This window comes from Salvelinus namaycush, chromosome 35 (genome assembly GCF_016432855.1).
Source record: "Salvelinus namaycush isolate Seneca chromosome 35, SaNama_1.0, whole genome shotgun sequence".
Lineage (NCBI taxonomy): Eukaryota > Metazoa > Chordata > Actinopteri > Salmoniformes > Salmonidae > Salvelinus > Salvelinus namaycush.
This window is the reverse complement of record NC_052341.1, coordinates 19,455,755-19,482,885: the sequence shown is the minus strand read 5'-3', so window position 1 is coordinate 19,482,885 and position 27,131 is coordinate 19,455,755. Positions and strand designations below refer to the sequence as shown.

General features: G+C 46.4%; 1 protein-coding gene across 1 annotated transcript in view; it reads right to left on the bottom strand.

Annotated features, from left to right (window-relative positions):
- Positions 1-2,309: 2,309 nt before the first annotated feature.
- Positions 2,310-27,131, bottom strand: part of LOC120029556 (transformation/transcription domain-associated protein) — a 79,582-nt gene continuing 54,760 nt past the window's right edge. The window contains exons 58-70 of the mRNA XM_038974824.1: positions 26,581-26,727; positions 26,109-26,209; positions 22,962-23,163; positions 19,233-19,394; positions 16,997-17,082; positions 16,409-16,559; positions 15,043-15,304; positions 11,403-11,628; positions 11,085-11,302; positions 8,880-9,064; positions 8,529-8,732; positions 5,247-5,441; positions 2,310-2,594 (exon numbers count right to left, since the gene is read on the bottom strand). Of these exons, the coding sequence (XP_038830752.1) occupies positions 2,310-2,594; positions 5,247-5,441; positions 8,529-8,732; positions 8,880-9,064; positions 11,085-11,302; positions 11,403-11,628; positions 15,043-15,304; positions 16,409-16,559; positions 16,997-17,082; positions 19,233-19,394; positions 22,962-23,163; positions 26,109-26,209; positions 26,581-26,727 (2,424 nt within the window). The remainder of the gene's footprint in view (positions 2,595-5,246; positions 5,442-8,528; positions 8,733-8,879; positions 9,065-11,084; positions 11,303-11,402; positions 11,629-15,042; positions 15,305-16,408; positions 16,560-16,996; positions 17,083-19,232; positions 19,395-22,961; positions 23,164-26,108; positions 26,210-26,580; positions 26,728-27,131) is intronic.

The window sequence follows — 27,131 nt, the reverse complement described above, 5'->3', positions numbered from 1 at the left end:
CCTGGGTGGCAGTCTTTTCTTGCTTCAGCCCCAATTGTTTTTAACCTGCCAAACAGATTGCCATAAAGTATCATTGTTAAATGCAGGTTGGTAGTCTGACAAACAATAAATGGGGACCGTGAGCTGCGAGAGAGAGATGGGAGAGAGCTGCAACAGAGAGAAGTTGGATGACAGAGAGTGAGATTAAGCGAGAGAAAGAGACATTTGCAGTATTAAAGACATGGTTTATGAGTGTGGAGAGCAGGCTGACAGTATAACTCAACGTAGGCCAGACCATACTGAGATATACGGACATGGATAAATCAGTCGCCAGGGGAGAGGCTGAGGCTGACCCCACCTCAGTAGTCTTCCCCTGGACTTCCATGGCAGGGAGGGGGGGGCCAGGCACTGAGGACAAACAAAATAAAAAAGGCAAACAAAGGTTATTCTGCCTCCACATAGCCCTCAGCGAAAATGTTAACAGGGATTTACTTGAAACTGGAGACCAGCTAAATGTAGTGCTTTTCATTTTCAGTTATTTAGAATAGAAAAAAAACATTGTCCAAGTGTGGCACGATTGATTTATCTCCCTTTGTGCCGAGCATGATGTGTGCAATGTGAGAGGTAGCAACTGCAATGTAAGACAAGGTCTTTTTTTCTGAAAGAAGTGTAATTTCATCAACTCTATTGTAACTGAATGGGTATGAGATGCACTGTCTGACTGTCTGGGTTGATATGTAATTCAAATCCAGGAAGTGTTTCTCTTTACCGTGAAATTGAATGGCGACACACAAACAAGGGTCTCCAGAAAATGGAAATGATTTAAAAGAGCATTTTATTAAAACAAAATGCATATTTACAAGGCAGGAGGTAACAATCCTTCAGTTGGTCGAAAAGCACTGTACCTTTACAAAATGGGGGATAACGCATACAAAAACATGTCAGTGTAGGCCCTATAGGCTACTACAGACATGCTGTATGTATAGATACTGCTTACGGAGTACAGTGTGAGTCTTGAACCTGAACGCTTGAGTGCAAGACAGTTGTGCTAAAGGGAATTCAATCAGCTTAAAAAAAATATCCTTATCTAGACCTCTGACAGCTGCAATAGAACCAAAACCTAAAGTAAAAATGGCTTTTGAGTAGCTCGGACATTGTACAGTACACACACTCCAGGCAGTGAAAAGGAATGTCACAGCATAATTATTCACAAGAGCATTATATTCTACATTTTTTAGGGATATATATAAAAATGTCAAACACATAATTTGGTATTTAAATAAGGATACAAACTCAAAAAGGACTTTAACATTGCGTTGTTGATTCACTGGAGTCAACCTGTAAACTTAGAAAAGACTCGTTGAGACTATTACAACGTCAACTGAAAATCATATGACCTCTACACAAAATGAGCATTATAAAACAGTACTGTACTTTCTCCAATACTCCCTGGACTGTTCCATTTTCATGGAGGGATGATACACAACACACAGTAAGTCAAGTACAGAGAGGTGATGCAGAATAAACATGTGTCAGACTACGTTTGGTTCGAGTGCCTTAATTAGTTTCTCCATCATAGTGAGTTTCCTGATTAGCCTGGTTAAACAAGACTGAACGCGTCCAGACTGGTTTTACCAGGCTATTTCCTGATAACATGGGTACCTGACTGGTTCTGCAGCACTCAACTCCGCTACATCGTTCCCTTGCTTTGTTTGCTTGCTACAGTAAAATCGCTGCATCCTTTCAACTTGAGACCAGGAAGCCCTCTTCAGAAATAATACCTGACAGAACCATTTCTACATGACAAAAGCATTTTCTTCACTTCCAGTTTACATCTTATGATTTCCTCTTTTCTGTGGCTCAATAGTGAAAGGAGCCTGTCACGCTATTCAGTGGCCAATGATGACATCTTATGGTTGTGTGATCAGCATAAGCAATAAGGCCCGAGGGGGTGTGGTATATGGCCAAAATACCACGGCTAGGGCAGTTCTTATGCACGACGCAACGGGGCGTGCTTGGATACAGCCCTTAGCCACGGTTCAGTATATTAGACATATGCCACCAACCCCCGAGGTGCCTTATTGCTATTATAAACTGGTCACCAACATAATTAGGGCAGTAAATATAAATATTTTGTCATACCCGTGGTATAAGGTCTGATATACCACGGCTGTCTGTCAATCAGCATCCAGGGATCGAACCACCCTGTTTATAATGTGCATTAGTACCCCCTCATTTCATAGGTTTTATCATGTCCATTGTCTTCTTCATCTTTCCCCCTTCTCTTCTCCCCCTCACAACCAGGGCTGCCAGGCATCTCCTCTCCCCCCTTATAGCCAGGGGTGCCAGGCAGGGTCCATGCGACAGAGGTTGTCCAGGCTGTTGGCAGCAGCCACCAGGGTGTTGACCTTTGACTCCCCTCCCTCGAACTGGGCCAGGTTGTGGAGCCTGGTCATTATGGCCGTCACAGCCTTCTGCACCAGGGACACTAGCTGCTGGGAGTCCATGTTCTCAGGCTGGCCTGCTGGGGACAGGGGCATGGACGTGTCCTCCTGGGTCTTCTTGTGCCACGCAATGATCTCGTCACGGAGCACCGCCTTCAGGATGCCGTCCACCTAGTGGGGGAGAAGGAGAGGAGAGAACAGAGAATGATGGGGAGCAGCAAAATGCATCGTGCGCTCTAGTAATACTATTTTTGGGAACCTAACTATGAATTCACACTAATTCAGGAACCAGGAGATACTGTGAGAACATGCCATACTGAAACCACTGCATATTGTTAACTCACTATGTTGGGTAGGGCTATACACACAGCAGCCATATAAACTATACAGAGGCCACAATACTAGCTAACCACCTAGCTGGGTACTCGGCCTTCTCCACTCATTGTGCCCACTTTATGGTGTGTTGAGGGCCTGATTGTCAGAACAACCGTCTCCTCTCCCAGTAAGTACAGTGGGGCAAAAAAGTATTTAGTCAGCCACCAATTGTGCAAGTTCTCCCACCTAAAAAGATGAGAGAGGCCTGTAATTTTCATCATAGGTACACTTCAACTATGACAGACAAAATTAGAAGAAAAAAAATCCAGAAAATCACATTGTAGGATTTTTAATTAATTAATTTGCAAATTATGGTGGAAAATAAGTACTTGGTCACCTACAAACAAGCAAGATTTCTGGCTCTCACAGACCTGTAACTTCTTCTTTAAGAGGCTCCTCTGTCCTCCACTCGTTACCTGTATTAATGGCACCTGTTTGAACTTGTTATCAGTATAAAAGACACCTGTCCACAACCTCAAACAGTCACACTCCAAACTCCACTATGGCCAAGACCAAAGAGCTGTCAAAGGACACCAGAAACAAAATTGTAGACCTGCACCAGGCTGGGAAGACTGAATCTGCAATAGGTAAGCAGCTTGGTTTGAAAAAATCAACTGTGGGAGCAATTATTAGGAAATGGAAGACATACAAGACCACTGATAATCTCCCTCGATCTGGGGCTCCACGCAAGATCTCACCCCGTGGGGTCAAAATGATCACAAGAACGGTGAGCAAAAATCCCAGAACCACACGGGGGGACCTAGTGAATGACCTGCAGAGAGCTGGGACCAAAGTAACAAAGCCTACCATCAGTAACACACTACGCTGCCAGGGACTCAAATCCTGCAGTGCCAGACGTGTCCCCCTGCTTAAGCCAGTACATGTCCAGGCCCGTCTGAAGTTTGCTAGAGAGCATTTGGATGATCCAGAAGAAGATTGGGAGAATGTCATATGGTCAGATGAAACCAAAATATAACTTTTTGGTAAAAACTCAACTCGTCGTGTTTGGAGGACAAAGAATGCTGAGTTGCATCCAAAGAACACCATACCTACTGTGAAGCATGGGGGTGGAAACATCATGCTTTGGGGCTGTTTTTCTGCAAAGGGACCAGGACGACTGATCCGTGTAAAGGAAAGAATGAATGGGGCCATGTATCGTGAGATTTTGAGTGAAAACCTCCTTCCATCAGCAAGGGCATTGAAGATGAAACGTGGCTGGGTCTTTCAGCATGACAATGATCCCAAACACACCGCCCGGGCAACGAAGGAGTGGCTTCGTAAGAAGCATTTCAAGGTCCTGGAGTGGCCTAGCCAGTCTCCAGATCTCAACCCCATAGAAAATCTTTGGAGGGAGTTGAAAGTCCGTGTTGCCCAGCAACAGCCCCAAAACATCACTGCTCTAGAGGAGATCTGCATGGAGGAATGGGCCAAAATACCAGCAACAGTGTGTGAAAACCTTGTGAGGACTTACAGAAAACATTTGACCTCTGTCATTGCCAACAAAGGGTATATAACAAAGTATTGAGATAAACTTTTGTTATTGACCAAATACTTATTTTCCACCATAATTTGCAAATAAATTCGTTAAAAATCCTACAATGTGATTTTCTGGATTTTTTTTTCTCATTTTGTCTGTCATAGTTGAAGTGTATCTATGATGAAAATTACAGGCCTCTCTCATCTTTTTAAGTGGGAGAACTTGCACAATTGGTGGCTGACTAAATACTTTTTTGCCCCACTGTATGTGTAACCGCCCCCCCCACCAAAGAAAGCAGTGGCCTCTGGGATACGTCTCTAGCTCTGTGTGTGTGTGTGTGTGTGTGTGTGTGTGTGTGTGTGTGTGTGTGTGTGTGTGTGTATATATATCTCTAGCTCTCTGTGTGCGCATCTCTGCACGCCCTCCATCCAAAAGTCCCTGTCTTCAACATCCCAGTTTGTTCACCTCCAGAAGGAAGCAGCCCCTCTCCTCTCCGGCTGTAGCTACAGGATGAAGCTATACATAGCAATATAGCTGCCTGCCTGATGCCCTATCATTACAGGACCAACATAGATATACAGCCCTCCTCCTGCCACAGCTGGGACTGAGGCGGAGGCTGTTGTTTTTGTTTTGATACGCTTCAGTGAATTTCCCTCCAAGTTTACATTTGTGGGATGTAAAACACCCACACAGAATAACATCCATCAAGAATTATAGTGTCTAAATTAAGACAAGAATTGAGAAATGAGTCCACTCACACTTTAAACTTAATTCAAGTGTATGGTTCTACCAGTGAGTTCTACACGGTGCACAGCAGTGGTCTACCGCTGTAAAGGAGAATTCTCACCAACCATGGCTTCAATTTAAACTGTGATATGCCGATTCATTATTTTTGTCCAATAAACATAGCTAACAAACCATGAAAGTAATTTGCTGTTGTGCAACAGGTGTGTGCTTGTTGTCGGGCCTACCTTGAAGTTGGGTTGAGCAAAGCAGCGTGCCACAGCAATCATGGAGGCGGTGAGGGGGCCAGAGACGCCGATGGTGGTCAGGAACTCTGAGATGTTGGGCGTCAGACGGAAGGGCACGGGCCGGTTGGCGTCCAGGTCACCAGTGGCATCGTTGATGTCAAAGCGGAAGTAAGACACATTCAGCTTCCCCGTGTCCTGTTGGAGGAGAGAAGTATGACAGTTAGGATGTGTGTGTGTGTGTGTGTGTGTGTGCGTGCGTGCGTCTGCACTTCCTGATATTGCCTAATACAGTGCATTTGTAAAGTATTCAAACCCCTTGACTTTTTCCACGTTTTGTTACAGCCTTATTCTAAAATGGATTAAATTAAACACTTTCCTCATCAATTTACCCACAATACTCCATAATGAAAGTAAGAAACAGATTTAGCATCATGCTGTGGGGATGTTTTTCATATCCCTTTCAGTCTTTGATGAAAACCTGCTCCAGAGCGCTCAGGACCTCAGGTGTACCTTCGCCCCAGTCTAACAGGACAACAACCCTAAGCACACAGGCAAGACAACGCAAAAGTGGCTTCGGGACATATCTCTGAATGTCCTTGAGTGGCCCAGCCAGATCCCAGACTTGAACATCTCTGGAGAGACCTAAAAATAGCTGTGCAGCGACACTCCCCATCCAACCTGACAGAGCTTGAGCGGATCTGCAGAGAAACTCGCCAAATACAGGTTAGCCAAGCTTGTAGCGTCATACCAAGAAGACTCTAGGCTGTAATCACTGCCAAAGGTGCTTCAACAAAGGACTGAGTAAAGGGTCTGAATACTGATGTAAAATGTGATATTTCAACAACAACAAAAATGTAATACATTTGCAAATGTCTAAAAACCTGTTTTTTCTTTCTCATTATGGGGTATTGTGTGTAGATTGATGAGGGGGGGGGGGACGAGACGACAATTTCATCCATTTTAGAATAAGGCTATAACCTAACAAAATGTGGAAAAAGTCAAGGGGTCTGAAAACTTCCCGAATGCACTGTAGATTCCAGTCTGGATTCCACCGTGTACGATCACTAAGACAAGTCATCTATAAACATTCTCCTGAGGTATTCTCTATGGACATGTTACTCCTGTATAGAACCCATGGACAGGATACAGCTGCCTTCCAGTAAAGTGTGTGTTTAACTACAAAATGGCTGCTTTTATTGATCTGCCGTAGACAGAGCACCATAAAACAACATATCACCCCAAGCACATCCATAATCCCGCCATCCCTCTTTCTCTGTCGAGTTAAGTATATACAGCAGGACTTTGTCTTTAAGCCTGCGTTTGTGTAAAGAGGGACCCGTATGATGTATGAAGAGCAAAGAGCATTCTGGGAAGATAAGCTGTTTATGGGAGAAAGTGAGTGTGCTTATGACAGCTTTATGGCAAAAGCATTTCATTTGAGTTTTTTTTTTCAGTCTCTCAAAGCTATGGCCTTGAGCCAACAGGGTTAGATGCTAGACCCCAGGAGGATCAGAGAAGCTCAGAGAGAAACTCCTTTGGCTCCGGACTGAGGCAGGGTCCTGAATAATAACACATTAACAGGTGACTGCTAATCCACTTTGACGCTGTATCAATAGACTGAGTCAACACAATACGAGGGAGGTGACATACAATCCATACTCTGAGGATGGGGGCATGCAAAGGCCAAACCATCTCAATGCACTATGTTAGAAAAGTTGACTATTCTAGGGGTAAAATATGGGGTTATTGGGGTGTTTATTAGGGCTAGGCTAGTGGTTACACATGTCAGTAATGTCCTTGATATGCTGGTGTCAGTGTGCGTGCGTGCGCGTGCGTGCGTGTAATCCTGCCTGTGTCTAATGGGATCTATGGCGTGGAACAGGCAGAGAGGGGGCTTAATGCGTCCGCTTAGCTGCCCAGTGAAACGCCTGTCAGCAGATCATAGAAGAGGAGAGGGGAAAGGAGAGAAGGCTGTCCGTCTGTTCCACACAATCATCTTTAATAATGACTTTCAGAGATGTACTCTCTGCCCTCCGAACGGACTGCGTGTGTACCACTGCTCTGGTGCGACACACACACTCTGGCTCTTTATATTGAATGGTCTCTGATAGCAGAGCAAAGAGTCGAAATAAGACTGACTGTCAAAACAGCATCGTCCCATAGAGGCTCACTGACTGACAGGGCTGCATTGATGTCATAGAGAGGAAGTCATGCATATTACCAGTCAGAGCGATGCTCATCTCTAATGAATCTAAGGGTCTAGGAGGAACATCTCCATACTGAATTAGTCTCCTTGACATGAATCCTCCTTTGACAGACTGCTTCAAATTCCCTTCAGCATGTGTCCTTGGCTGGGTTAGGTGTGTGTGTGTGCACGCTTTTATGAGTGTGAGTATGCGTTTATCTGTGTGTGTGTGTGTGTGTGTGTGTTAGGGTTGGGCGGTAAACCATATTTTACTATATACCGGGAGAAATGCACGGACCAGCGAATTTTTTTTCACTTTACCTTCCATAACGGTTATTCAATGTTTGGTTTGTAAAAATGTGATACGCAACTCCGGCGAATGTAATGTTAGTTTTTATAGTTAACGCTGTTTGCTACTCGAGTCGTCTTTCTCTCTCTCCTGCTGCATGCCCTGCCCCTGTCACTCAAGGAGAGCAGTTGCTCAATCACGGTATCTTCTAAATCAGAGAGGACTAGGCGAAGCATGAATGTTTGATAGCTACATAAGGTAAGAAAACATGTAATGTAACATCGAATTAGGGTCCCCTGGAAACACTGACCGACACTTTGCTTCCTACCCTCTCAATAATTCCTCCCTGGCTGATTCATTCGGTGTCATGTCAAAACAATGTATCAAGGTGCTGCCCACTATATATAAACTATAGTTTATCATTATATTTCTATGACTCCAACAGTTCACCAATTAACTAGGCCTAGGTTTTTTGCCAATATCACATAGCCCTGCGTGGCAGTGTGGAAATGAACACAAACATGCAAGAAATGCAGAAATTTATGAAAATTGTTGTTTGAAGTTGGATTGAACAGTACAAAACAATCAGAATGGAGAAAGACCCATTGAAATAATTTAGAATGTATGTGTTGCCACCCTGGGGTCATGAACTACCCATAAAGCATATTCAGAACTCTTATTATTAAAAAACATAAAATACCATCAAGATTTGAAAAATCGTGATATGATATTTTGGCAATGTCACCCAGCCCTAGTGTGTGTGTATGTCCAGGTGTGTGTGTGTGTGTGCTCATCTCTCTCCCCCTACCTGTGCTATCTGCAGCATCTCAGGGTTGAGGCGGTTGAGGTGTAACATGAATTCAGCCAGGCCGATGAGAGACAGCTGGATGGTGAACATCTTTCTGAAGGTCCAGTAGTCTGTAGCGTTGGGGAAGGTGTGTAACGCCCACTCCCTCAGCATGCTGCGAGGTACCATGTTCCCCTGCACCTCCTTCAGAATGTCACGCAGCACCTGGTGGGGACAGGGGAGGTTAGAGTCAGAGGGAGTGTGTCTGTGTGTTCCAGACAGTACCTGGTGGCTGGCCAGTGTGCCACTGGACTGTACAGTAGCCAGGCGGTCGTTGTATGTGTGTCTCCATGCGTATGTTCCAGACAGTACCTGGTGGCTGGCCTGTGTGCCTCTAGCCTGTACAGTAGCCAGGCGGTCGTAGTAGCGTGAGATGGGGTTGTCGTGCTCAATGCCTTTCTTGGCACAGCGTTGCTTATAGATCTCCACCAGAGACAGAGATGATGGGTTGTCCTCTACCAGACGCATCTGAGGAGACACAGCTACCACCCTGGGGACTGGAGAGATAGGAAGGGGGAGAGTAAGCACAATTTAATAACATGGTAAACTGATTACACACATCAATACACTGTATACAACCTAACCTTGGAGGACGAGAGAGAAAGCCACCTCGATACAACATTGCAATACTAAACATCTACATTTTCCAAGGCAAAACAAGCCATCTTCATTTCAATACACTGTGTAAAGTAAACTAGTACACCCAACAGTGCACAGCAGGTCTACATATCTAACCTAAGATGTGTCAACACAAGAGGTTTAGGGCTCCTGTGGGTCATAATGTAACACTAGGGTTACTAGAGGTTCAGAGGACAGAACATGGAATATAATCACACCCATGGAAACATTCACATAACATGGGAAACCACCAACTGAACACTACCATTTCACTTAGAGGGAATGAGTAGAGGGACCACAGAAGTCCATATTCCCTCTTAAACAACCCAATCAGTCGCTGAGAGGGAGAGTGGGCAAACATCTGGATGGAAGGAAAACTCTGGGGGAGGACAGGAAAGGAAATTGTGTATACAATGGGATTGTGAGAGTCTCTCCCATCCCCCTCTAATGTATAACCCATCTATCTAATCTACACTGAGTGTACAAAACATTAAGAACACCTGCTCTTTCCATGACAGACTGACCAGGTAAAAGCTATGATCCCTTATTGAAGTCACTTGTTAAATCCACTTCAGTGTAGATAAAGGGGAGGAGACGGGTTAAAGGATTTTTAAGGCTTGAGCCAGGGATTGTGTATGTGTGCCGTTCAGAGGGTGAATGGGCAAGACAAGTTTTAAGTGCCTTTGAATGGGGTATGGTAGTAGGTGCCAGGCGCACCGGTTTGTATCAAGAACTGCAACGCTGCTGGGTTTTTCACACGCAACAGTTTCCCTTGTTTAACAAGAATGGTCCACCACCCAAAGGACATCCAGCCAACTTGACACAACTGTGGGAAGCATTGGAGTCAACATGGGCCAGTATCCCTGTGGAATACTTTCGACACCTTGTAGAGTCCATGCCCTGACAAATTGAGGCTGTTCTGAGGGCAAAAAAGGGTTGTGCAACTCAATATTGGGAAGGTGTTCCTAAAGTTTTGTACACTCAGTCTCTCCAATCTCTCTCTAATGTCTATCCCATCTCTTCAGATCAGAGCAGATGAAAGGAAAGACATGAGCCCTCTTATTCTATTTTGAAATGCACTTCTTTAGGTCATCAGACCAGAAGAATGTAGCACCCCCATGAAGATGCCCTTGATCTCTGACCTGGAAGTGGTTCACCACAATACTGATAAATCAATCACAGAAAGGCAATTTAGATTCAATCTCCCAGCCAGCCTCCCGTGGGAATAACCTTGCATCTTATTTCATTCACTCACTCACAGATTCTCTGCCCTGACACATGTCGACAATTCACCTCAATTTCATTTCTTCCATTCCTCTCTCCTCTGCCATATTTTTCTTTAAAGAAAACCGCATGTACAGTACAGGTAAAGAGGTTGCTAGGATTTAAACATCACCCGCCTGCCTTATCGGACTGTATAGACATGCCCTTGGAAAAACAGTTTAGACTGAGCTACACTTGACATTTCTACTCGCTTCTTGAATTCTCTATTCCTGGGTTGAGAGCCCAAGATACAGAGAGAAGAGATTTTAGACTGCCTGTCAAAAAAACTGACCTGACAAGAAGAAAATGAGAGAAACAGATAGCCCAGACAGACCTGTAGAATGATATATGAAAGAGGAGAGTCAAACAGGAAAGGGAAGGAGAGACCAGACAGACCTGTAGAGTGATATATGAAAGAGCAGAGTCAGAGAGGAAAGGGAAAGAGAGACCAGACAGACGTAAAACAATAGTCCAGAGAGTTGTCCCAGGAATAATGTGTGTCTCTTGGCGGTCTGAGACTAGAGACGGTGGAGAGAGCTAGCCCAGTGTGTGTCATACCAGTAAAGAAGAGGTGTCTCTTGGTGGTCTGAGAGAGACTAGAGACGGTGGAGAGAGCTAGCCCAGTGTGTGTCATACCAGTAAAGAAGAGGTGTCTCTTGGTGGTCTCCTTCCTCTTCTCCAGACAGGGGTTGAGCAGCCTCAGTAGCTGCAGGACCCTCTCCTCCCTGCGGGACTCAGTCAGACAGGCATCGTTCATCACCAGGTAGGGGTAGATCTTCCCATTGTGACCTCTGATGTAGAGACGTCGTGCTGCCGTGTTGTGTTTCTGGACTATCTCCACTCTGGGCATGAACCTGAAGGAAACGCACAGACACACAGTTAGTACCTGTAGGTAATGAATGTGTAACACTTGTGTGTGCGGGCTCTCTCTATATAAACGTGCACCCTCCTCACCGTGCGATCTTGATGTAATAGTGTGTGGGTTTGGGCATGAGGAACTCCCCAGGGATCTCCACCTCGGCGGTCTGGGCTGAGAAGTTGCTGAGGAAGCGGCACTTCTCCTCGATCAGGAAGAACTTGGGCAGCTGCTTGGTCTTGGCCTCCAGGATCTTGATCCACTTCTTGAGCTTAGAGATGAGGTTGTGGAGTTTCATGGAGCCAGGCACGCTGAAGTCAAAGTCTGCATGGAGACAGATGACCAGCAGGAGGTTATTATTAAGTGGAGGTAGACAACCTGTTAGATTAGAAAGAAGCCAACACCAAAGCCTAGACTGACAAGTATGAAAACCAAGGTTTGGGTTCAAATGGCTTATCTATTAAGGGTCAAAGAGAAATAAAAAATGGTTAGATTTCGACGGATGGATATAAGGCAATAAGATAAATGATCAATGACAGCAAAGCTGAGACTGAAAAGAACCAATACGTAAGAGGCAGAAATAAGAGCTTCGTTGCCATATCAACCAAAGTGCTGTACGTTTTCCACCCAGTCCCCCATGGAGGTAGTCTACTGATATAATCACAAGGGTTTACATTTCATATTCAAGTCACAACTGACATTGTGCATATTCTTGAGAGGGAACGGTAGAACAAAAGGTGCAAGCAGAAAGGGAGCCACGGTGATGGCCCCAGGACATCTTTATCAAGCAGGTACAAACCTGCTCCATTATTACAAGCCTGTTGTGCTCTGCTTGTTGTAATGAAACCATGAAAATGTATCAGAGAATGAAAGGCCTTGTCATTTCAAACCCCTTTCTGAGTGAACTCTTACACTTTAAATAAACCTTTTTAAAAAATCCAATGTTCCTTCGTAGCATCCATTTTACCTGCCTGCTGTTTGCTAGCCTAGGGGAAATGGTGAATTAGGCTAGTCTTGTTGAATTGCCAATGATTCAGCAACATAAAAGTATATATAACCTACAAATAGAATACATGAACTGTGTCTTTATTTTACAAGAATTCATTACCGTCTCAATTGTTTTGTGATGTAAAAGGCAGGTAAAAATAGGAAATAATAGGAGAGCTGAAAATATCACATTTTGACACATTGGAGCTTGGCCATATAGTGGTAACTGAGTCAGAGCAGAAGTAAGGAGGGCTATTTTAGCTCCTTTTTTCTCTGAACACTGATCAGTCATCTCATGCTTCTGTGAACAACAAGCCCCCTTCTCTCTGATCCATAGTCTCCTAAAACAGCTACCTTCTCCCTGACCGGAGACTGGAACACTAGGAGGCATGTAACTCTCCCTCTTTCACTGCCCTCTCCCTCTTCCAGCTCCCTCTGCTCTCAGCCCCCTCTCCATCCCCCCCCCCCCCCCATCCCCTCATAACCAGAGAACCACAGTGGTCGGTGGTCCGTCTCTATAAATAGCCCCTAGACTTTATCGCAGCAGCAGGAGCAGCAGTCTCAGGTGAGTTATACTCAGTGGTTTGTTCAGCTATAGATGTAACGGTTGGATGGCCACTGGTTGGCTGACTGGACCTCAGAGCCAATCAGTCTCATACAACAACAGTGGTGCAGAAGGCTACTGGTGTGTTGAACTGCTATATTTGTTATTGATAAAAATAGAAAATGTGTTGAGTCCGGTAGATTCAGTGCAGGGAGACTTATTCCTGTATGTTCACCTGCACAAACCATCAGACAAAATAAGAAAATCCTATCAGAGTGTTTCTCATAGCCAAGTAAAATGTCCTTTTACAGAAAACAGTTATTTCAGTGTGAAAATTGTGAAAAACTCAAGAGCATTCACATGCCATGTGGTCAATGTACTGTAGTTTGAGAGCCTGACAGAGATAGGTGAAAATATTGCAGCTGAAAACATGCGCTGGGTGCTGTGAACAGTGACGTTATTTAAAATATTTTTCCCAGGGTTCTGACAAGCAGAGAGCTTTGGAGTGAATCCATTTATAAAACAGTACCTCGTGCAAAGAGCATTCCCCATAATTGGATTTGAATGCCCCCCCCCCCCAGTCCCCTCTGACTAATGTTATGTGTGCGCACATAAACACAGATTTTCCGGCCCACAAACCCAGGGAAAGCGAGGGAGGGAGCGGGTAACGCGGCGAGGTTGGTTGCTCGGCAGCAGCAGAAGTGCGGGGCTGTAAACCCTGTTTGTTCCGCTCCGGAGGCTTGTCGGGTTTCTCTGCGGCGCTCGGTTGGCGTGGGCACAGCTGGGGAGCGACGGCCGGTCGCCTGGCAGGCACCCTTTGAGTCGGAGCTCCGGTGACGCCTGGCCGAGCCAACACAGCTGGCACCCAGTACCCACACATCTGGTAACATGAATGAATGCCACACGCTCCCCTTCTACCACTTTCCAGCTCTCTCATAGGCTCGTGTTCCTAATTTTCAATTTCTCCATTACTCAATTATCTTTCCCTCTTTTGTATTTTATTTTCATTCTCTCGCTCTCTATTCTCTGGCCCTCTCTCCCTCTCCCTGCCAAGTCAACATGCAGTACCTTAGCCAGACACATTAGCTCAGCTAGCCTCTCCAGTCTGGTGGAGGGGAAAACAGAAGTGGAAAACAGGGTGAACAGAGAGAGGCCAGGGAATGAGCAACTCTGTGTATATTCAGTCATACAGTGTTGAGAAGAGGGCCAGAGGAGAGGAGGGAGAGTTGTGTGGACATAGGGAAGGAGTTAGAGGTTGAAGCAGAGATTCTTAGTTTAAACCAGTGGCCAGGGAACTGAACTGTGGTTAACGTACTATTTCCAAAAAATAAGAATTTGTTTTTTAGAAATGTCTCTACGGGGGCCAGTCTGCACCTGTCTGTCTGTTGCATTCCTAAGTAGAATATAAATAAATACTCAGGAGGATGAGGGTCTGTCTCATGGGTCGCTGACTAACATGCACAAATACATGCATACGAGCGATAAACGGACCACTTCATGATTCAATTGAACTTCTGCATAACTGTTCAAGGTATTGTTATGAAAGCAGTATGTGGTAGGCTGATGATTTTAGTTACAACAGTTGCTGAGGTCAAATACAAAGGCCACAATAATAAAAAATGGCTGCAGTTTTTCAATAGTTTCTCTTACTGCTATTAAACATCCTTCAGTTCAAAACTGAACTCTCATTGGAGCTCCAGTACCAGTAAGTTTTGTTCTTCTCCACATCCTGTGCCTGTATGTACCCAAATGACCGCTAAACAGGCCTGGAGGGCAAGTCGGTGGGTTGGATTAGCAGGGCTGTGTAATGCCTGTGTAATCAACACCTCAAACCAGCCCAGCAAACACGCACACACACACACACGTCAGCCCTCCATTAAATCAAATCATCTGGTTCAGAAGCCCCAATTACGTTCCGGAACACCACTGTTCTGTTGTTTCTGCCTGGTGAAAAATAACCCTGGCCTGCTGATGCACACAGCGTGGCTACATCTGGCAGCCTGGTTATGTCTGGCTATGGCTAGAATGAGACGGAGCACTGCATAAGGAATAGGGGGTGATTTGAGATTTACCCCTAGACTCCTATGGGTCAACACTGTTGGTAAGATTCCAAAAGTGAGTTATATTTCTTAAAAATAAAATCAATAACAGGGAAATAATTAACCTGGCAGAAGCGACAAACTACATGAGGTTAGAGCAGTGTGTACCTGTGGTGAACTGTCCCTTCATCTTCTGGAAGACCGGATCCTGAGCGGTGGCCTGGGCTCGGCGGGCGAGCGACTCGGACGCCGCGCTGGAGAACATGGTGGAAACGTTGGAGACGTTCTCCAGCCCCACGCCAAAAGTGCTCACCAGCTTCTTGACGAAGTTCAGCGTGTGCGGCGTGATCTTGGCGTCCGACACGGCGCCGCTCTTCTCGAACGCCACCGAGTAGCACTTAAACAGACCCTGCTGGAGCTGTCTCAGGACCTGGAAGGGAAGGGGGGAGGAAGATATTGATCATGAACATGTATAATACACTGTTTGTGACCCCAGAAATGCTGGCAGTGAGCAAAATATGCCACCCACAAGCTCACCATACTCCCCTAATCCGCCAACCCTCCCTCCTTTTCCAATAGTTCCCCCCTACTGAAAACTCCTCTCCCCAGGCAGGTGCATCCAGGTGAGGTTGTTCCCACGGTGTTCCTCTGTCCAGGTTTAACCAATGGAACGGACTGCAGCGCTGCGCCTTCTGTGAGCCCCTCGAGCGCAGACATTACTACCCCCCCCTCTCATGGCTAAAGCACTTTGCAGCACCGCCGAGTTGCATTTGGAAGCTTGTGTTATGTCAGCTCTCTCCCGATTTATTGAAACCTTGACTGACATTTCTACAGGGGGGTAGGATATAGTGTTCTAGATGAGGGGGTGATTCCAGAGGAGGTTGCAGAAAGTGTTTCAGAAAAAAAGAGTTAATCCTCTGTGTAAATGTTGCGTTCACTGACAGTCATTTCCATTTTCCAATCTGTAAGCTCGCTGTGTTGGAGGTCGGATGGAAAAGTCGCAGTTTAGCTTCGTCATGTCAGAAACATGACAGAGCCCTTCCTTCAACAGGGCTTCAGACTACTCCGGTAGAGAGGAGCACTGGACTGAACAGATGTGGCTAATGGTAGTGGTAGAAAAGAGGAGGACAGATGAGTGCCTGGGTGTGTAGGAGGACAGGGAATGGGCAGCTCTGTGTGTACTCAGTCATACAGCGTTGACAAGAGAGCCAGAGGAGAAGAGGGAGAGTTATGTGGACACAGGGAAGGAGTTGGAGGTTGATGCAGAGTTTTCTTGTTTAAACCAGTGGCCAGGGAACTGAACTGTGGTTAAACCTGGCTGTTAACGTACTATTTCCAAAAAAATAAGAATTTGTTTAGAAATGTCTCTACGGGGGCCAGTCTGCACCGGTCTTTCCGTTGCATTCCTGAGTAGAATATAAATAAATACTCAGGAGGATGACGGATTCATGGGTCGCTGACTAACACAGTCCACTAACACACACACACACACCCTCTCACCACCATCCCAGGTGACCAGGTGCCCCTGCCTCACCTCTTCGTGCCAGTTCTCTCTGAACCAGACCATCTGGTCCACAATGCCCTCCAGAGAGGAGAGCAGGGTGGGGTGCAGCTCTCTCTGCATGTGCATGATCCTGCTGCAGCGCCACATAGGGGCCGTGGCCCTGATGGGGCCTGGGTCGGACGCCGAGTGGGTCTGGGCCCCCACCGAACTGGGCTGCTGCTGGCCCGAGTCTAGAAAGGAGAGGAGGAAGAGGTGGGGAGAAAGAAAAACGAGGTGTGAAGACAGTGGAGGCAGAATCGAGGGGTAGTGATGTGAGAAAGATGAGAGTAGATAAAAGAAAAGGCATTAGGAGGCAAAAAGACAGAAAGACAATGATGAGTTCTAAAATGCACTTCAAAGCCTGCAAAACAAAGTCATAGCTTTGTTTGATAAACGCTTTTCTTTAAGAAGTCAGTGAGCTAGAACACTCCTGTATCTACAAGGTGAATACATAAATACCCTACTCAACAGTAGCGCCGCTTTTAAACACAGTCACACCCTTCATGTCCAAAAGGGGACATAACATCACCATTAATGTTCAAACCGTGTTGAAATCGGCACGCACACAACTTACCGCTCTTGTAGCGTTCCCTCTGCTCTATCTTGAGCGTCAGGTAGAGGGTGCGGATGGGGAAGTAGACTGCCTGGGGGTACACTCGTCCCACCTAGCAGACAGAGGGGGGGGGGGGGGGGGGGGGGGGGGTCAGATTACCATTCAAAGAAGAAGCTACCCTCAGAGATCTCACTGCACACAGGAGAGGAGTGTACGCTGCAGAGAATCCCAAAGAACATCAAACATTGATACCCTGCAAGCAGCTCTGTAATGTGTAATGGAGATGGAGTTATGATATGAAACCCTGGAGGGTATTTCAGGTTCCAACAACTCTAAATTTAGAGGGTTACCTTGGCCTAGATTGCTAGAGACTGACCTAAGTTCAGCGGCATTACATTTTTCCGCAAACTAACTATACACTCCATGATCTACATTTCTACAGACGTCATCAAGACGCCTCAGAAAACCAAACACGATTTAACACAAACACTCCAGGGAATAAACAGGATGGATGTAAGAGTTTGACAGGTAGAAGGCCATAGGTGTGAGCTCAGCACCTTTCGCTAGGTGGGAGATAGAACGGCTATCAACTCAACACACAGGAGTTATGCACAGTGACAGTGAGGCCTTGATGACAGAGACAACAAGGTGGTTGAGCCCAGACCACAGCTCCTCTCAGGCCCCATTAGACTGACACCCTACACCCCTGTTCCCCTACCCTGCTGACAGAGGGGTGAGGAGTAACCTGTAGGTGTAAAGAGACACCTCGCTAACCCTGGCTCAGCCTCCCATTAACAGTACAGAGGAGCACAGAGGGAGGGCTATGCTGGGTGATGGAGAGGAGGATGGAGGGGGGTGGAGGGATGGATAGATAAGTGGCAGCTTAGCAGGGCATTAAAGATGAGGCAGAAGGAGAGAAAGGAGGAGGAGCGTAAGGAGAGATCAGGCTCTTAATGGGAGATGAAGGATGTTATATTTTGGAGGGGGATTAGATTCGCTGTAGGACTGTTAACGCTGTGATTCATCTCTCCTCTGCCCCTCAGGGTTAACCTTCATTAATATTTCACTGTCTGTTTTTAAAGCATCCCGCCGTGCGGCCGCCGCCCACAACACTAAATTATTCAGCGTCGCTAAGATAAAGGCTTCCATCCATTAAAAGGTGCTTTCCTGCTTTTCTCTTTTACAGACAGTCAACCTTTTACCCTTCACTCATCATATGGTGAGGAAGAAGACAGACGGGCGACAAAATGCTTCACCCATCCATTCCCCAAATACCAAACTCCAAAAGCCATTCATAAACCTCTCCATGATCTCTCCATTACCTTAATAGGCTACAAAAAGGTTGAGAAACCATGATTTAATAACTAAACAAACCATATTTATATCCCATTAAGCACATGATATGGGCTTGACTGACTAGCCTTAGAATAGCGTGTTTCCACTTCATGTGAGAGATTATCTTTAAATCTCTTCGCTCCCTCTTCTCCCACCCTCGCTGTCTCTTCTCTCCCATTTCCCGCTCTACTGGGTGGATAAGGGGTGTTTGATGTAGCCAAATAGTCTTTGAAGTTCCCACCTCTCAATTGCTCGGAAATAATACTCCATTAACGGAAAGCAAATTAGTCCCTTACTTTATTTGTCAGCTCTGTTCCTGCACTGCGGATGAGTTTGATATTAACTTAATATTCATTCCTTCTATAAATAATTGAAAAGAGCTCACTGGAGAAAGGGGAAGCCAATACATGAGGAGAGGAATCTGAATGGTTAATTTGATAAATAGAAAGTGCTGGAGAGAGCCCACTCTGGCACTGAGTGCTGTTAATCCATCTCGATTAGGTTGACGTGCCTGCACACTAATGCACACACACACACACACACACACCACTGTCCATTCAGTGCTTACAGACGGACAGATGCAATGCCAGATACAGACGGGGAAACATTGACATTTAGGAGAGGAGGAGGGCTGAGTGCTTGAGGTACAGAAAGGTCCTTAGCTTGTCTGTCCCTGGTACAGGAAAGTTGAGAAACAAAATAAAAAACAAGGACCAAGGCACTTTTGGTGCTCCTTGTTTTTTTTTACCAATTAACCCTTTGCCAAAGAGCACCAATCTAATAGCAATGCTTCCCTTCCTTTTTTCTACTCTAGAATTCTAACGGGCTGTGCTGTAGACAGATGGGCTTATTCTATGGACGGGAGGTGGGTACAGGTGTTGTGAGTGGTCACAGGTGTGCTGTAGGTACACCGGTTGACTGACGTACCTGGCTGATGAGGTTGAGCAGGGGTTTGCCCTCTGACCCCACCAGGCAGGTCAGGAGCTGTGGTATCCATGCCAACCACTGGATGGGCGGCACCCCAATGCAGTACTTGTCCACGGCATCCGCCAGGGTGTTCTTGTCATCAAAGCTCAGCAACCACAGCACCTGGGAATGGGGGGGGCAGGAGAGAGAACAGTGACACCGTTAGAGGGAGGTTGCTGGCGAGCTCAGGCAGCATGGACACAAATTACATCAACATTTCAAATGGTGACTAAAGGGCTTAATTGCCTGTAATATCATCACCAGACCATCTCTGGAGCTCAGATCAGTGGCACACATGAACAGTGAGAGGGAGGTTGCGTTCCTGGCAAGCTCTAGCTGCTTTGAGAAGGGGAGGAGTGGGTCACAGAGCAGGTGAACTCCCTCCTGGGGGGGCTGTTGATGGAGACATTAACCCCCCCACCCCCTATCAGCCAGCTAGCTAGGCCACACAGCTTGTGTATAATTACTGATAATCACTGGACATCTCTGCTCATCCATCAGGCTCTAAACGCTGCCAGGACCAGACCCAATGTGTGTCCCAAACAGAAAGCTTTTCCCTATATAGTGCACTACTTTTGAAAAGTAGTGCACTATATAGGGAGCCATTTGGGACACATCCACGGTTACCGAGCCCCGGCCAGCCATCTCCTCTCTCCATACAATAGCAAGGGCAACAGACCCCCCCCCCCCCCCCCAAACAACTCTTTGTGTGAGAGTGCACTGTTTAATGTTCTCCCCCCAGAAACACCAGCCCAGAGGAAATGGAAGCTAATGGCCCTGATTATTTCTGTAAGAGCTGATTATAGTACTTGTGTGACGGCCAATATTCACAGCTAATACTGGAGAGGGAGAGACTTTTGTCCCGTTTCTCATTTTGACAACAGGTGAAAGAGTCAGGGGATCGTCATGTTAATGATGCCCTACTGCCCATTTAGTGTTTTCTATGCTGCTGTTCAATGTCCACCATCACATAAGAAGGATCCAATTACAGCATCTTACCTGGACATATTTCTACAACACAGAGCAGAAGATTCAACACCCCCCTGCAATAGCTTTGCTGTAGGACTATTAGCTACAACTGTCCATTGCCATTTCTGGTACCACAGTCAGCTAGGTCATGACCTCCAGAGAGCGCATCAAAGGATCAGAGTGTGTACTACTGATTGGTCTGGTTGTTGGTGATGGTCAGTCTGGAGCTGAGGCACCGCGGGGTGGTCTGGTTGTTAGTGAGGGTCAGTCTGGAGCTGAGGCACCGCGGGGGGGTCTGGTTGTTAGTGAGGGTCAGTCTAAGCATGGAAACAGGGGCTGGTTAGATTGGAGTGACAGGGGAGCCATTAATCTCTTAACCCAAGGGGCCATAATAGGATCCCATTCCTACTGCCACTTCCTGGTGTAATTGTGGCAGGGGATAAAGAAAGTGGCGCAACCTCAAGTCACTGTAGAAAGACAAGGGGCGGCTGGGGGGAATTGGTGAACTTGTATTCAGCCATTTTAGAGTGCAGCATGAGATTGACTCTCTAGAGCAGGGTTCCCCAACTGGCATACCAATATTTTCTGTGGTTCATTTTATTTGACCGCCAAGTTTCCTGAGAATGAATGAATATATATAGTGTACAAAACATTAAGGACACCTTCCTAATATTGAGTTGCCCCCCCAGTTTAACCTGTACCCTCCCCTGTAAGTGACATTGATAAGGGATCATAGCTTTAACATGTATTCACCTGGTCAGTCTGTGTTATGGAATGAGCAGGTTTCCTTAATGTTTTGTACACTCAGTGTGTGCATACACATATAAATACATAGAACAAAAATAAACACAACATGTAAAGGGTAGGCAACACATCTTCCACCCTGATCCTCAACACAGGGCCCCCTCAGGGGTGTGTGCTTAGTCCCCTCCTGTACTCCCTGTTTACCCACGACTGCATGGCCAAGAAGGACTCCAACACCATCATTAAGTTTGTTGACGACAACGATGGTAGCCCTGATCACAGACAACGATGGGACGGCCTATAGGTAGGTCAGAGACCTGGCCGTGTGGTGCCAGGACAACCACCTCTCCCTCAATGTGAGCAAGACAAAGGAGCTGATCGTGGACTACAGGCAAAGGAGGGCAGAACACGCCCCCACTCACAGCAACGGGGCTGTAGTGGAGTGGGTCGAGAGCTTCAAGATCCTTGGTGTCCACCTCATCAACAAACTATCACGGTCCAAACACACCAAGACAGTCGTGAAGAGGGCACGACAATGCCTATTCCCCCTCAGGAGACTGAATTTGGCATGGGCATCCTCCAAAAAGTTCTACAGCTGCACCACCGAGAGCATCCTGACCGGTTGCATCACCGCTCGGTATGGCAACTGCTCAGCATCCCACCATAACGCGCTACAGAGGGTAGTGCGTAGGGCCCAGTACATCACGGGGGCCAAGCTTCCTGCCAGCTATAATAGGCCACATGGTGGCAGTGGGGTTATGGCATGTGCAGGCATAAGCTACGGATAACGAACACAATTGCATTTTTTCTATGGCAATTTGAATGCACAGAGATACCGTGATGAGATCCTGAGGCCCATTGTCGTGCCATTCATCCGCCGCCATCACCTCATGTTTCAGCATGATAATGCATGGCTCCACGGTGCAAGGATCTGTACACAATTCCTGGAAGCTGGAAATGTCCCAGTTCTTCCACGGCTTACATACTCAGACATGTCACCTATTGAGCATGTTCGGAATGCTCTGGATCGACGCGTAAGACATGTTCCAGTTCCCACCAATATCCAGCAACTTCGCACAGCCATTGAAGAGGCTGCCTGTTCAACTCTATGTAAAGGAAGTGTGTCGCACTGCATGAGGTAAATGGTGTTCACAGCAGATACTGACTGGTTTTCTGATCCACGCCACACTTAAAAAATATATCGATAGATTAGGGCCTAATGAATTCATTTCAAATGGCTGAGTTCCAAATATTAAAATTGTTGCATGTTGGGGAGCAAATCAGCTCTAAGTTCCAAAATATTCCCACGCATAATAGAGAGATACATGTGATCATACACAAATGTATGCAAGGTTTGAAATTATTACGTTTTAGTCAAATATTATATCTGTTGTTTCGGCTTCTGGCAGTCAATTTGCAGTCTACAAATTATTTGTTGATATGTTCCGGCCCCCTGACCATCCACTCAAGACAAAAAATCTTCCTCAGACTGAATCTAGTTGATAATCCCTTCCCTAGAGAAAAGGAGACTATAGTAGTGATTGGTGGTGAAGAATAGATGGTGTTTCTTTGACATAGGTACGCCACGTAAACAATCAAAGAGAAAGTGCTTTCTCTAAATACTCAATTTCGAGAAACAAGTTACAGCCCAGTGGAGTCTAAATTATGTCTAAATGAAAATAACTCCTACACACTGAAAACCATTTGTGGGTTTAACTTCACATGTGCTTTCCTGTTCATCCATGTGAGAGACCTTCACAGGTGAAGTTGCAAGGCAAGCAAATAAACGTACCTCTAGCCGTTTCACCATTTGTGATCGATAATATTAGCAGTTGCTTACACCAAATGATGGCATGCTAGAGCCATGTCCTTCACAGAAGCTGGAAGGTTACTAGTAGCTGTTTCTCATGAGGCATAGAACTCCAGCTCATCTATATGTGCTTGGATCACACGAGCAGAACTCCATCTCTAACCCACCTTGGCAAGGTACTTGCGTGACTTGCTCTCGTTCTGATGTCGGCAGGCGTGCAAGTAGCAGGTGAGGGCAGAGACACCCAGGTGCAGCTGGCGCTCCTTAACGAAGATGTTCTCCAGGTAGTCCCCCCACATGGCCCAGGCCTTCACCAGGACATCATGCATCTGGACCGCTGCCGAGAACGCCTTGTTGGCCTCCTCTGACCTGGAGAGGGGGAGTAATGAAGAGAGAGTAAGGGAGAAGGGAGGATAGAGGAGAAAGAGGGGGGAAATGGGAAGGTAAGGAGAAAGAGGGGAATGGGGATATGGAGAGGAAGAGAGAATAGAGGGGAGAGTACGTTGAGAGAGAATAGAGGGGATGAAGGATGGAGCGAAATGGAGATTGGGAAAGGGTAGAGTACGGCAGAGAGCGAGGATAGCGTTAAAATGATATTTTGAATATGTATATCAATAGCCATGATTTTAAAACTTCCCCTCATCGACAAGGCTCTCCCATTATTACAGCTAGCGTTAGAAAGTAGCATGACTACGTCAGTGAAGGTCTAGAGCGTTCAATGTTGTGGAGTATGTCAGAGCCAGCCACACAGTATTACACAGAGCTGATCAATGAGCTTTAATAACAGTGACATTGCAGCTTAACAGCATCGCAACATTTCATCAACGTCACAAAGCAGGTAATGGTTCCGTATACTGGAATAAACTTCAACCCAGAAGAGGATTCTTGATCCTGCTTTCAGAATCTGGAACTCATGGCTCAAGTGTTCAGCTCAAGTTTATAGCTTAAAATACCAAGAAGAGCGAGGGAGACAGACAGGGTAGAACCTGGCAGAGACCTACGTTTGAAGTTTGTTTATGCTGATGGTGAAAAATATGTACAGTCATCAACCGCTTTCAATGCATCCTCCTCCCCCATAAGACATAAAACATTTGAATAATTTTACAACCAATTCAGGACTTGATTAAGGAATAAGGGGCAAGGCACCCCATAAAAAAATTAACATCTGCCCCTTAGTCAAAATAAAAACACTTGTCTGTAAACAAAACAAGAGCTCAACAGGACTTAGTCAAACAACCTTTCCCCACCATTTTGGGAGAGGTTTCAAACAGCGAGGAGTAAGCACACCTACTTTAAAATGGCTCGTGGTCCAATCAATTATAAAGGGTTACTATAACAACCTATTTGGCATTGCGATAAAGGAACATGGAGGCTGATTGCTGTGGGAGTCTAAGCCAGGCCCCTCCAGCCATACTTTATGTGCTCGTCACATTGGCCGTGTCAAAGTACATAAACAGTTTCTCCTCAGCGGGAGTGCAGTAGAGGGGAGGAAAGAGGGAGAAACGCCCAGTGTCAAGTCACATACACCACTTAACTGTACGCCCCAACTGTCTACCCCAGGCCCAAACCCCAGGCCCAAAGCTGTTGATACTCCCGCAGAGTGAGTGTGTGTATGTGTGCGTGTGTGTGTGTTCGTAATGACTGCGTTGGGTCCCTACTGCTGAGGTTAGGCTAAGTTCTGCTGATACCAGAGATTCCAGTACATTGCCAGCGAGTTAATTATTCGGGCGCGGATATTTAATAAGCTATCCCCCATTTTTATTTCACCCCCGCGGGGAGCCGTCATCATGTCAGGGCTGATGCGGAGAGTGGGCACTGAAGGGTGAGGGGGAAAGAGGGTTGTGTGTGGGTGAGAACGTAGTGTAGACACAGGCGTGTGTGTGTTTGCTCTGCAGGCACCCCCTGCAGTGAGAACGTAGTGTAGACACAGGCGTGTGTGTGTGTGTGTTTGCTCTGCAGACACAGGCGTGTGTGTGTGTGTGTGTTTGCTCTGCAGACACAGGCGTGTGTGTCTGTGTGTGTTTGCTCTGCAGACACAGGCGTGTGTGTGTGTGTGTTTGCTCTGCAGGCACAGGCGTGTGTGTGTGTGTGTTTGCTCTGCAGGCACAGGCGTGTGTGTGTGTGTTTGCTCTGCAGGCACAGGCGTGTGTGTGTGTGTTTGCTCTGCAGACACAGGCGTGTGTGTGTGTGTTTGCTCTGCAGACACAGGCGTGTGTGTGTGTGTTTGCTCTGCAGACACAGGCGTGTGTGTGTGTGTTTGCTCTGCAGACACAGGCGTGTGTGTGTGTGTTTGCTCTGCAGACACAGGCGTGTGTGGTGTGTGTTTGCTCTGCAGACACAGGCGTGTGTGTGTGTGTTTGCTCTGCAGACACCCCCTGCAGTGAGAACGTAGTGTAGACACAGGCGTGTGTGTGTTTGCTCTGCAGACACAGGCGTGTGTGTGTGTGTTTGCTCTGCAGACACCCCCTGCAGTGAGAACATAGTGTAGACACGGGCGTGTGTGTGTGTGTGTGTGTGTGTTTGCTCTGCAGGCACCCCCTGCAGTGAGAATGTAGTGTAGACACAGGCGTGTGTGTGTGTGTGTTTGCTCTGCAGACACAGGCGTGTGTGTGTGTGTGTGTTTGCTCTGCAGACACAGGCGTGTGTGTGTGTGTGTGTTTGCTCTGCAGACACAGGCGTGTGTGTGTGTGTGTTTGCTCTGCAGGCACAGGCGTGTGTGTGTGTGTGTTTGCTCTGCAGGCACAGGCGTGTGTGTGTGTGTTTGCTCTGCAGACACAGGCGTGTGTGTGTGTGTTTGCTCTGCAGACACAGGCGTGTGTGTGTGTGTTTGCTCTGCAGACACAGGCGTGTGTGTGTGTGTTTGCTCTGCAGACACAGGCGTGTGTGTGTGTGTTTGCTCTGCAGACACAGGCGTGTGTGTGTGTGTTTGCTCTGCAGACACAGGCGTGTGTGTGTGTGTTTGCTCTGCAGACACCCCCTGCAGTGAGAACGTAGTGTAGACACAGGCGTGTGTGTGTTTGCTCTGCAGACACAGGCGTGTGTGTGTGTGTTTGCTCTGCAGACACCCCCTGCAGTGAGAACATAGTGTAGACACGGGCGTGTGTGTGTGTGTGTGTGTGTGTTTGCTCTGCAGGCACCCCCTGCAGTGAGAATGTAGTGTAGACACAGGCGTGTGTTGATGACACGGATAGAAATAAGAGTCTGAGATTAGAACCTGAGTCCGTCACCAAGTCAACCTGAAGAGCTCATTCAGATACTCATACACTCATACACTCAGATACTCATACATCACTTGTGTCTAGATGAGCACATACTTGTTGATCTGAGCCAGGAACATGCCTTTGAGAGCGTAGAACTCAGCTGTCATCTCCTTGGTGAAGTACTTCAGGTTGGTCGACTCTATCACCTCCAGACCCTGCAGAGGGAGATGAAAACAACTGTGTTCACCAAATATACTCAGTCACTATTAAGAAAGCCAATGTCAATAAGCGTTCTTTCATCATTTAAGATCATGTATTTCAAAAGGCATTGAAGTGAAGTCTTCAATGGGGTTTTTAAAACGGGGAAGAAAAAACTTCAGACGGGAACATTTATCAGATAAAAAAGGTCTTATCACTAAAAAAAATACTTAATGTAATAATATATTCCACTTAGCAGATGCTTTTATCCAAAGCGACTTAGTCATGCACACATGTACAAACAGGTGGTCCCGGGGATTGAACCCTCTACGCTGGCGTTGCAAGCGTCATGCTCTATCAACTGAGCTACAAATGACCACTTCCTCACCTGCATACACTCGTTCTTGCCCATGACCCCAGCCAGCTGCAGGTAACATTTGACCTGCTGGCGGATCTTCTGGAAGCAGTCTATGATGGGCACCGTGGGGATGGTGTGGATACGACTCAGGATGTCCAGAGACACGTTCACAAGACCCTGAGGGGAAACACACGTTAACATCGTTACATTAAAAATAGCAATAACATTATAATACAGTGCCTTCAGTAAGTATTGACACCCCTGACTTCATCCAGTGTTACTAAGTGGGATTAAAATTCTATTTAATTGTAATTTTTGGTCTTCGATCTACACAAAATACTCCAAAGTGGAAGGAAATGTTGAATATTGATTATCTTGATTAGATACGTATTCAACCCCAATACATGTCAGAATCACCTTTGGCAGCGATTACAGCTGTGAGTCTTTCTGGGTAAATCTAAGAGCTTTGCACACCTGGATTATACAATATTTGCACATTATTCTCTCTTTTAAAACTCTTCAAGCTCTCAAGTTGGTTATTGATCATTGCTAGACAGCCATTTTCAAGTCTTGTCATAGAT